The sequence below is a fragment of the Pseudorca crassidens genome, chromosome 20, assembly GCF_039906515.1.
Source record: "Pseudorca crassidens isolate mPseCra1 chromosome 20, mPseCra1.hap1, whole genome shotgun sequence".
Classification (NCBI taxonomy): domain Eukaryota; kingdom Metazoa; phylum Chordata; class Mammalia; order Artiodactyla; family Delphinidae; genus Pseudorca; species Pseudorca crassidens.
In genome coordinates this window covers 21,689,999-21,702,500 of record NC_090315.1, presented here as the reverse complement: position 1 = coordinate 21,702,500, position 12,502 = coordinate 21,689,999, and the positions used below count along the sequence as shown (strand labels likewise).

The 12,502-nt window shown below is 33.5% G+C and overlaps 1 protein-coding gene across 3 annotated transcripts in view; it reads left to right on the top strand.

The window, feature by feature from the left end:
• Window positions 1-9,923, top strand: part of URI1 (URI1 prefoldin like chaperone) — a 66,928-nt gene extending 57,005 nt beyond the window's left edge. For all 3 annotated transcript variants that reach the window (XM_067720030.1, XM_067720031.1, XM_067720032.1), the window contains 5 exons: window positions 370-544; window positions 1,861-2,194; window positions 3,963-4,105; window positions 4,890-5,139; window positions 8,136-9,923. In XM_067720030.1, the coding sequence (XP_067576131.1) occupies window positions 370-544; window positions 1,861-2,194; window positions 3,963-4,105; window positions 4,890-5,139; window positions 8,136-8,318 (1,085 nt within the window). In that variant the 3' untranslated portion in view covers window positions 8,319-9,923. The remainder of the gene's footprint in view (window positions 1-369; window positions 545-1,860; window positions 2,195-3,962; window positions 4,106-4,889; window positions 5,140-8,135) is intronic.
• The last annotated feature ends 2,579 nt before the right edge of the window (window positions 9,924-12,502 follow it).

Genomic DNA, 12,502 nt, shown 5'->3' with positions numbered 1-12,502 from the left:
TTTCTGCTTATGCATTTTTGAAGCTTTCAAGCAGCTCTTCACAGTCTTTAATATGCTTGTGAATCCTCTGGGGCTCTTGTTAAAATACAAATTCTGATTCAGCAGGTCTGGGGAGGCCCTGAGAGTCTATACTTCTGAAATGTTCTCCAGGGATGCCAGTACTGCTGGTCCTTGGACTACACTCTTAAGTAGCAAGATTCTAAGGAGACATACATCCTTGGAGGTCTACTGTTTGGCTTAAAAATCATGCCCCCCTCTTTCTCAACAACCCCTCACCCCAAGAGGAAATCTTATTAAGTCTAGGTTTGCGCCTTTTAAAAATTGGCTTTTAATAAACAGCCTTTCTTTTTTTTTTTTTTTTTTAAATAGCAAAACACCGAATTGCTCATAAACCTCACTCCAAACCAAAAACTTCAGGTATTTTTGAAGCAGAATTCTCAAATGATCTAAAATCCAAGGATCTGCTTGCTGATAAGGAGCTGTGGGATCGACTTGAAGAATTAGAGAGACAAGAAGAATTGCTGGGTGAAATTGATATTGATAGGTACCTAATGACAAAGTTCCTTACACACATTTCCTTATGAAATATGTGCTGATTGAAGAAAATACAGAAAAGCATGCTATACTAAAATATCAATAACCCTACCACCCTAAAATAAATATTCTCTAGAATATTTTCTTTTAAGGCCATGTGTTCATGCACATGCCAGTGCATGTGTGTGTACAGAAATGCACAAAATCAATATTCCTATTTTTTATTATAAGGTTTCAGCCCTATTTTGTATAATAAAGTAAGGTATACCAGATACTTCACTTTAAATAATTATGGATGCTTTATATATTATATTTTAAATGAGTTGTTTTTATACTGTAGTCAAGATAATGCTGTATGTTTGAATGACTTGTTAAAAAAAAATATGTGCATTCAGTTTAAGTTTGTTGCTGTAAAATATCCTTGCTTTCCTTTGCAAACTTTTCTGCTTATTGAGCAGGTAATTTGTAATCTGGTCAAGTAGTTATAGATATGAAAAACTTTACCAAATTGCCATTTGAAATACATATTAGCACTCACTCAGAATTATCAGAGTGCTCAATGAAAACTGTTACTATAGAATTTCCTATATTATTTTGCTTAAATGATATGCAGAATTAGTTACTGTGAAAAATAAGACTTGAAACACAAAGGATATTTTTTTCACTACCATATTTCACCTATACTTAGGTCTTTTTGATTAACTGACACTGTTTAATTTTTGTAAATCAGTTTTTAATCTTACGATTTTCTTGGTCACGATTCTTTTTCTACTTTTGCATGATGTTATTTCAGTTTGTTGCATTTTGGGTTTTGTTATTTTTATAAGGTCCTCAAATCCTTTGTAGAATGAAGCAAGCATGAGAAGTATATGTGTATAAATCATGCACATATGTAGAAATCTTTTATTTTTTAAAATTACAATAATACAGGCTTATAAAATATTTTGATTATAGAAAGAGAAAGAAGTATGCTATAGTTCTGTGGTTGTAGTTTCTGGTCTTTAAATAAAGATAACATATTCTCTATGATTTCTTACAAATTTATGATTGTATTTGTATGGTATTTTATTGTATATGGCCAATATCCTCCTTGCAAAGATAAAAAAATATCTACTGTATTCTACTTTTGTTTGAATAACTACAACATATAGAATTAGCATAGAAACTATTATTTATTAATTCATTTCAAAAATTTTATTAGCCTAGAAATCTAGTTTAAAAATACTTTATGCAAAACCTTAGTTTTTACCCTTTGAACTTAAGTGCAAATTAGAATATGTAAAATTCTAGTGTGTTTGTTTGATCTTGTTAATTTTCTTTTTCTAGTAAGCCTGATACTTTGATTGCAAATGGAGAAGATACGTCCTCTGAAGAGGAAAAGGAAGATCAGAACATAAATGTGAATATGATGAATCAAGTAATGGACTCTCTCACTCCCAGCAATTGTTATCAGAATGTTACAAATTCAGAACTGTTCAATGGTCAAGTGAATAGTCAATGGAACTGTTCAATTAATGGTTCAAATTCTTATCACAATAATGAAGATGAAGAAGAAGATGATGATGATGGTGGTGGTAATGAAAATGACCATGATACCTTAGGGGCTGAAGATAATTCTATACCAACAATATATTTTTCTCATACTGTCGAACCTAAGAGGGTTTGTATACTTTTAACTTTACTAATTTTTCATATAATTTGAATATTAGAGATCATCTGCGGTATTCTTTAAAAGAGCAATATTAACAGGGATTAATATTGTTGATAGTGCCAAACAAGAAAGCCATCTTTTGCCTCTTGCTCTGACCAATTTATCTAAAAAGAAAAAGGAAAATAAAAGTCTAGATAGTTAGCTGGTATTGGTCTGTTGTTCTCTGAAGCCACAATAGAATTTGAAATTTGGGGGTCTGGAAGGAGATCAGTTTGAGTGACAGCTACTGTAACTCTACCTGTCCTTCATTCAGAAAGCTTTCTTAAGAATTCTAGAGTTAATTTGGGCATTTTGGTGTATTTAAGATGAAAGCGACTTGCATTAGTTAAATTTTTAATTATATCAGGTTGTTTCTATGTGGGCATAAAATGAATAGGAGCATCATGAGCAAAAAGGAAAGATTTAGAAGGAAGTAAAAATTAGTTCCATTTCTCACAAATTAAATATAAACATCTCTGGGTGGTAATCATGATTTTAGAATTTTGATATTTTAGAGCTGGAGGTTACTACAGAGAGGTCTTCTAATACAGGTTTTTAAGTTTTCTTAGTATCAAAAGACTTTTTGTTCCCTCCATACTTACTGTAGAATACCCAGTTTTAAAATCCCAGATCAAAGCAGGTTGGATCTCACTGAAGGAAAGACCTTAAACTCATTCCTTTGTTCTCTTGGCCTCATAATACTGCTTTAAGGAGCTACTGGGAATTTCATCTTTCTAATTTGTCTTTCTCAAGGAAACTTAGGGCCTAGAAGACCATAGAGCTAGTTAGTAATAAAACAGGGACTCCTTTTTCTCAGTTTGGTGCTTTTTTGTTTTTTTTTTACCACAACAGGGCACCCTTGCAGGGTTTGCCTGTATCAGAGGTAAGGGTCTGTGGTAGCAGTCTTAAATGCCTGAGATTATTATTTAATCAAACGTGTTTAAGACATATTTGCTATTTCTTAGGTCAAGATTTCCCTGCTCTAATGTGAAGTGAAATACTTATATGGTGTTTTAAAATATATATTCTAATACTTCAAACTAAAAGGAGCATCTTGGAATTCTTTGGAAAAAATTGACCTATTAGCCAGGAAAAAAGTTTGTTTTGTGATTCTCTTTTCAGGCTTTAAATTAGTTTTCATTTAGATAAAACAGGAAGAATAAATAATATTTGCAGGAATGTTATGGGGAATAGCAGTCATTAATATGGAAAGATGGTGTAAATGCCGAGTAGGGATAGAAGAATAATGTATTAATCCTGAACAGGGTTGATCTTTATTTTCTGGTCCTTAAATTTTTAAAAATTAGAGGTATTTTAAAAATTCTAAATAGTTAAGCATTATCCAATATTGTTTTTATGACTTAAGTTTTATATTCTTACTGAATATTTGTTTTGGTTAATTGTGCTGTTTGTTTTGAAATGCATGATTTAAGCCAAAAACTTATATCAAAGTAATGGGTGATGTGAAAGCTTATAATAATCTAGCATTTAGTTTGTATGTATTTTGCTTTCTGTATGATAATAAAGTCACTGATGACTAGAATTGGTCACTTAAGGTATAATTTAATACTGTAGAAGTATAAGAACTTGTTAGCCTTAGCTGATAATGCACATCATTTGTGTCAAAAAATGTAAACTGCCTCTATTACTATTATTTCTTTAATTGTAGAGTTTATTGGTTTTAGTTTTGGCCTTGATTTCTCAAAAGGATCATAATTTTTTGCTGTGAAATTTTTAGGTACGAATAAATACTGGAAAAAATACCACTTTAAAATTCAGTGAAAAGAAAGAAGAAGCCAAACGTAAGCGAAAGAACAGCTCTGGCAGTGGTCATTCTCCCCAAGAGCTGCCTATGATCAGGACTCCTGCTGACATTTACAGGTGAGTGGTATTCACAGATAGCAGAACAGCCTGCTCTTCCCTTCTCATTTTTTGCAGCTGAGTGTATACAGGAAAAGGTTGCTTGTAACACAGAAGGCTCTCACTGAAAAGTGAGGTATTCTGATAGAGTTAGCTTAGTGTTTTAAAGGCTCTCACAGGAGCTGCTGAGCCCCCACCACAGCTTCTCAGTTCAAAGCAATTGGAAGGTTGCTTGGTTTTTTGCTTTTGCCCCTCTTTGCCAGTGCTTTTAAAACATTCCCAATCTAGTAAAAAAATGTTGTATGTAAACTTTAGAATGAAAGTTTGTGTTTCTAGTATGCTGGGGCAGCACTTTTCCTATCACAGCTATGACAGTGCTTGGCACGTGCTTTACCTTTCCACAGAGTTGAAGTTAAGTATGCTATTCCAATTTTTTGTTGTATTGTTGAGAAAGCTGTCATTTGAAAATACCTACTGTTTTCATGACGCTTATTTGTAAAATAGTGAAAATTGCTAAGTGACTTCTGAGCAGGTCTAAAATATATGTAGAATTTTGGCAAATCACGCTGTTGTCACCCAGAACATGTGTATAAATAAACGGCTGTATTTTATTAGGCCAAACAATAATAAAAGTAATGTAAATATGTCATTCAAGGCTACAAAACTATTGTGATGGTGAAAATTTTGGATATAAGTTTGAATAAAACATTTCAGATTGATTTCTAGAAAAGATTTTTTAAAATCCTTGTAAATTTATTCTCAGTTTTATGAGTTAACTAAAGAGCATATTTTTTTGATATTATAGAGTCTTTGTTGATATCGTGAATGGAGAATATGTCCCTCGTAAGTCCATCCTGAAGTCTCGCAGTAGAGAGAACAGTGTTTGCAGTGATACCAGTGAAAGCAGTGCTGCTGACTTTGATGATAGACGGGGAGTCTTGAGGAGCATTAGCTGTGAAGAGGCCACTTGTAGTGATGCTAATGAGAGCATTTTGGACGAGGAACAACAAGAAAATCATCAAAAGAAACTTTTTCCTTTATCAGTAACACCTGAGGTATGTGTGTATCTTTAACTCTTTATTTTATATAGTATCTTTGACCAATTTTTGTGAGTTAAAAAGGTGGTGGTGGTAGCTCCATTTCAAAGGGGTATGCAATTCATTTTCCCCATTTTGGAGTTGAAAAGATTTTTTAAAAATTGTAGCTGCTGTATCTTCCAGGTATGGTCTGGAAATCATTAATCTTATTGTTCTTAAATTATTTTATATAATTATTTATTGAAGTTAATCGACAGAGTAATGGCATTGTTTATCTTGTAGCTTCTTTAGTTCATACATATATTTAGTCTCAAAAGTCATAGATCATAATTAATTAATTCTAGGCTTGTACTTTTTTTTTTTTTTCGGTACACGGGCCTCTCACTGTTGTGGCCTCTCCCGTTGCGGAGCACAGGCTCCGGACGCGCAGGCTCAGCGGCCATGCCTCACGGGCCCAGCCGCTCCGCGGCATGTGGGATCTCCCCGGACCGGGGCACGAACCCGTGTCCCCTGCATCGGCAGGCGGACTCTCAACCACTGCGCCACCAGGGAAGCCCAGTACTTTTTTGATAATTAATAACTTATAAAAAAATTAATAGTCACTAGCAAGCACAATATAGGTATTATAATAAAGTAGTTCAAAATGAAAGTATTACCACTCTTGAAGTTCTGTTTCTGTGAAATAGGAATTTTAAAGTATCTTAATTAGCATATGTATTTCATTTTTGGCTAGAATTTTTTTTTTTTTTTTTTTTTGGCTGCACCACACAGCCTGTGGAATCTTAGTTACCCAACCAGGGTTCGAACCCGTGCCCCATGCAGTGGAAGCATGGAGTCATAACCACTGGACTGCCAGGGAAGTCCCATGTCTAGAAAATTATTTAGCAGCTTATTTTAAATAAATTCCACTAGATCAGACTTATAGTCATTTTATGCTAGTTCAAGTAGCAGATTGTACTTTTCTCTTTTAAATGCTTTGGTTGAGTTAAAGAAAAAATATATACATGACAGATAATTATCTATAGTCCTTCTGTGTTTTGGCTCGTGCCAGTGAAATTTTTAACTCTTTGGAATTGTGGAACCATTTTACAATCTAGTGAGAGCTGGAGATCCTCTCCTCAGAAAAATGAGTGCACACACATATACTCTTACCAACCATGTTGCACATAGTTTTGTGTGTGGAGAAAGGAGGGGTATTGGGAGATACCAAAATGGAAATGTTATGGTTTCCATTATACCCAGACTTGATATTTTTTTTACTCTTATGTTTGGTGGGTATTTTAGATTTTTAATTTAAGAAGTATTTAGGAAGACTGGGGAACTCATACCATATCAAACTGATATACCCATTTGAGTATAAGTCAAATACATATAAAAATATATATCTTTATAAATGAATAAACATATGTAGAACTTCTGTTGCTTTTGCTAAATAGTCCGTAAGTGGTACTGATTGTACTAAATGGTAACTGGGGATGGAGGGGTCATTGGTAATTAGGAGCAGTATGTATGATTAGAATATTCTCCTTCCCTTCTCCCAATATAATGATTTCAGTTGACCTGGAGAGTATCTTAACTTATTTAATAGTCTTCCCTACTGTTAGAAAAACAGGTGGTAGACTTTTGCTGTTTTTAAGTATCTGAAAATTAGGTTTTTGTAAGGACTTAATATATTGTGGTATAGCTAGAGCTCAAGTCTGGAACTTATTTTCATTTCATCGTATTTAATAGCTTTGCATTTTGTATTGAACTGTTACAGTTAGCACCTAGATGCTATAAATTTTTTAACATCAAAATAAATAGTTCATGGGATTATGGCAAGTACTTTGAAAGATATCTTTTTTGATATCTTTAAATGTTAAAATATTCTCTTTTTCAAAATTTAGTATAATAAGAAGGCTCTGTGCTCATTGTGATAAAATAAGAGTTTTTAGAAAAGTAAACTTTGAATTTCTTTTAAGAGTTGGACTCCACCCAAGGTCTCAAAGTACTGTGGGAGGGTCAGGGCATTTTTGGTTTTTGTTTCTTTGGTGGGGCAAGTTGGTGGAGGTTGGCTTTTTAAACTATTCAGGTGATACATTGTCATTTTGTACACTTGGTAGACAAAGTCAAGCTAAATATACATGAAGGTTTACATGTCAAATTTTAATTTGTACGTAAAGAGTCTTTAGAAGAAGAAAGTGAGGGGGTTTCAAATACTAGAAATCTTGGGGGAAAAAATCATAACTTCTTGATTTTGATAGATCTGTACATAAAAAGACATAGAAAGGCATATCTTTGTTTTTATTTCCATCAATTTGTATACATTACGTACGTACATTGCATACAGTTGACCAAAATTAAGTCCAGCAAACATCTGGTTGAAATTAAAGAATGATTTTTTGTGGTGCCTTGATTTCTCTCATTGAATTAATTGTATGAAAATTTGAGACTGATACTTACTTCCACTAGCACCAGCACTTTCAATTTTCAGTTTCCACTGATCTCAAATAAAAATGAGGCAAGATACAATAAAATACTCAAATAATTGCATGAATGAACACCACCCAAGAGATGTCACTGCTGCTGAAACTAAGCTCTTGGCTCACAGGCAGCATGGCCACCATAGGATAGCTCATTCATCAGCTGATGTTTGACACCCTAATAGAATTCTTAATTTTAATACATTATTTTTCACAGCATGGTCTGGATATAAATGGAGTGTATGAAAGTTGAGGACCTTTTATTTACCCATTTTTAAAAAATCCCATGTGAACATGTTTTTTACATTTTTGTTTTCTTGCATGTGTACTATTAAAAAATCTACTTATATTTGGTGGTGTAATTAAGATATATTTTAATGGTACTTGATTTCTATGAGCAATTTGTATTTTGATGTTATAGTTCTGTCTATCAAAAAAATCTTATGAATTTACTTTTAATGAAAAGAAATGTCTAATTGGCAAGTACAGGATAAAGATTTTGTGGGCACCTTATTTGCATTTTATTATCATAATCTCACTTTTGTCTTCCAGGCTTTTTCTGGAACTGTAATAGAAAAAGAATTTTTGTCACCTTCCTTAACACCACACCCAGCCATGGCTCATCCTGTGCTACCCACCATTCCAGAACGAAAAGAAGTTCTGTCAGAAGTATCAGAAGGAACTACAAGGAGGGTTTCAAAGTTCAAAGCTGCCAGATTGCAGCAGAAAAACTAGGGCCTGCCTAGCAAATGGGAGTTTACATCCTAAAACCTAGTTTTGCAATTGTTTAGAATAAATATAGCAAAATATGTTACATGTAATTTGAAATAAGCCATCCTGAGTTAATTTGACAGCAAGTTCTCTTACTGTTATCAATGGTGTTAAAAAGAAATCAAAGTAAATATTTAAATACTTTAATATTCAGCTTGTTTCGTTAATTCTCTGAATACTGTCAGCACTCTTGTTTAAGTTTGCCTTATGAAGTAGTGGCAGCATTTTGAATTATTTTTCAAAGAATACTGTTCATATGCATTGTTTTTGTGTTTTGAACTAAATACTGGCAGTTTTGTACCAGCTGTGATATTGTGCATACCATATGGACCATTTTAAAGAAACTTTTAAAATTTCAAGTAGATTCAACAATTATATTACTTGCTTTAGCATTTTAAAGGCACTTTAAAAAAATCTACTTCTTGTAGGTTTTGCAGCTAGGTGGCTATTTAAAAAATCTCTCCCTCTTTGACTGTCATTCTGTAATCTCTAAGACAGAAAGCTGCATGTACCCAAGGGAAAGTTTCTTTGATTGGAATAATGGTATTTTGTAAATTTTTTTTAAGTAAAAATTTTATGAAACTTGGTCTCTAAAATGTTGTGAACTTTATGATTCAGAATCAAATATAGAAAAGTCTTTGATTCATATATATGTTACATGCACCACACAATGGATCCTTGAATTCTTATAATTCCATAGGCAGTTCTTCCCTAGTGTGTGCAGTTTTAACTGGCATTATATTTTGGGAGAGAAGGAAAGGTTGTCTAGATGATAAAAATAAGTAAATAGATAAATAAATAAAATTTTAAAATAAGAAATTGTATGTTTTAATCTCCCAGACATTTTCGTTCTTAACGGTTACTTTCCTAGTAGTAAATGATTGAAAAACATAATTTACTTTTGGTAGAACTCCTTAAAATAAAGAGAAATTTATCCTAACATTGAAAATTACACTGCAAGTGTTAATCATTAGCTTGATGCATGCTAAAATGTAGCTTTTAAAAAGCATTCTGCATTAGTACTAAAATAAGCCATCAAGGCCAGTCCACCCTCCTCTGTTCATGGCTAAATATTTAAAGGTTATTTATAGCTTCTTTAATGAATTCTTGCTTAAACAAAGTGAAATTATGTCCTAGAAAAGTAGAACCTATCTGTAACTAGAACAGCACAACTGTAAAAGTTTTATGAATATGTATTTTAATAATAAGGGGGTGAGCCTGAATCCCCACAAGTTAATGGATAATTCAGATCAGAACAGAGGACTGATTTTAAAAGATTGCCTAAAAATGTAGAAGATTTGTTCTTTAGCAAATTTTGATCAACTGTGCATGTATTTTTAGTTAAAAACTTTTTCTCTCAGCCAATCCCCCACAAAAAAGAAAACAACCAAGAGTACAATCACATACACACAAAGGAGCCCCCAACTCCAACTGCTTGTCAAGTGAGCCTTTCTGTGTTAGATTTTCCCCCAGAAACAAACTTCACTGTGGGATTATTCTGGTGTTCTTTACAGACATATAATTTCAAGAGTATTGTCATTAAATAATTTCTCATGTTCTTCAACTTCATCTTGAGCCTGTTGTTGTTTATGTAGTTTATGTTTCTTCTTGCAAATAAGATGTTCCCTCATGGAACAAGATGGTAGTAGGAACAAAGAAGTATTAGATTTTCTGCTGAAGACCAAATGAAGTAGTGTTGCCCCACTTCATAGCTTCAGTCTTAAAACAAAGTTTCAAATTGTAACTTAACCTTATAGCTTTATTTTTCATACTAAATTCAGTATTCAACATGATAAAATGAAGTTGGTCTTAAGTGTTCTCTTTTAAATTGTAAACAGAACAGACTGAATTTCTTTTAACTTTTAATTTTGAACTAATTTTAGACCTACAGAAAAATTGCAAAAAATAGAGTTCCCATATATCCCCTCATCCAGCTTCTCCTAAAATTATAACATCTTGTATGAACATAACACAATTATTAAAACCAGGAAATTCACTTTGGTGCAATGCTATTAACTAATCTATAGATCTTATTTGAATTTCACCAACTTTCTACTAGGCGTTCTTTTCTGTTCCAAGATCCTATATAGGATCCCACTTTGCATTTATTTGTTATTGCTCCTTAGTCTTCTCCAATCACTGGCAGTTCTTCAGTTTTTCCTTATCTTTCATGACTTTGGTATTTTTGAAGAGTACTGGTCAGGTATTTTGTATGATGTTCCTCAATTTGGGTTTGTCCAGTACACTCACATGATTAGAATGAGGTTTTGCATTTTTGGCAAGACTACCACAGAAATAGATAATATCAAGAGGTTCAGATCAGAGATGCGTTCTAGTGAGTCATTTCAGGAGGTCCTTAATTTCGCGACCTGCATCACTTTAACCTTGATCACTTGGTTAAGGGGATGTCTGCCAGGTTTCTCCACTGTAAAGTTACTGTCTTTTTCTTTGTAGTTAATTAAATATCTTGGAGGAGATACTTTGCAATTTACAGATTTCTTTTTCTCCTCAAGCCCGCTAATTTTTGCATTCATTTGTGGATCTTGTCTGCAACAGTTATTACTGTGGTATTTGCCTAATAGTGATTTTCTGTTTTGCCCTTTCTTTCTACATTTATTTCTTGGACTCTTTTGTAATGAAAATCTGTGTCATTACCCTCCCACCACGCCTGCCCCCTGTTTATTAATTTGTATCTGTACGGACTTGGATATTCTGTGGGTCAAAATCCAATTATCATTATTTTGTTTATTCAAATTGTTCTACCTTTGACGTTTAGGAACTCCTTTGAGTTGGCTCCTGAATTCTTTCAACAAGTCTTCGTCTTTTTTGAACACTTTCTTTCTGACACCATAAAATGTTATAGGTGTATCTTATATTTTTCCCACTCCAGGCTTGGAACCAGTAACCACTTCTCCAAGGAGCCCTTGATCCTTTAAATGGAGAATGGTGTTTAAAAACCAACATCTTCTCATGTAGGTGTGTGTATTGCCATTTTGGTGTCATTGCTTCTAGGCCCTTTTAGTAGGTAGGGCTAGGAAATTATGTATACTAACTGATGCACATATCTATGTATATTTGTTTGCTTATGTACATTAAAAAATGGAAGTGTACACTGATACTTGATTCTAATCTAACACCACAGGATTCGTTTCAGTTTTTCCTTATTTATGACATCTTTCTTCAATAGTGAGAAATGTGGCTCTTACTGTATACAATGTATTTACTTATTTTTAAAATATCTAGTGCAGTTGACCCTTGAGCAGCTCTGAGGTTGGGGCACTGACTCTCCTCACAGTTGAAAGTTGGCATATAACTGTACAGCTGTCCCTCTGTATCCATGGTTCTGTATCCGTGCATCATATAGTACTGTAGTACATATCTAGTAAAAAAAAAATACCCACATATAAGTGGACAGGCACATTTCACACCCATGTTGTTCAAAGGTCAGCTGTTGACACACAGAAGTAGTTTTAGAGTGCTAATCCTAACCCCCCGGAGAGACACATTTATTAAGTATATTGCACTATTTATGTTCAGTTCTTTTTTTCCTTCAGCTTTATCAATCAAAAGTTCTTTTTCTTTCCCACTCCTTCATTGTGATTGTTATTCATTTATAATAGAGTTAGGTTCATTTGTTAGTGTTTGTGCTCCATTGGATTCTCTCCACATTGTGGCTGGGTTTAATGGTTTATTTGGGGGGTGTGTGAAGGGTATATGAAACATTAATGTGGTTCTAAGAGTCACAGCTATGTAAAAAGATAAGCAGAAGGTAAACACTCCTCCCTCATTCCTGCTGCCCATTCTCATTTCTGTCGTCTTTCTGTCACTTCCTCATCTACCCATTGTTAGTAACCAATCTATTTTCTGGTTTAACCTTTTTGTATTTCTTTTGCACAAATAGATACACATATATTTTCTTTTTTTTCTTTCTTACATGAAGGATAACATATGTAACTTCTCCCTTCCACTTTAATGTGTTTAATAGTATGCCCTGGTAATCACTCTATGCCTGTTTACAGAGAGCTTCCCCCTTTTTTTTTAACAGAGGTATACCACGTTTTTTGTGTAGATGTAGCATAGTGTATCCAGCCACTTTGCTGTGTATGGACATTTAGGTTTCTGAGTAATTTTGCAATTACAAATGATGC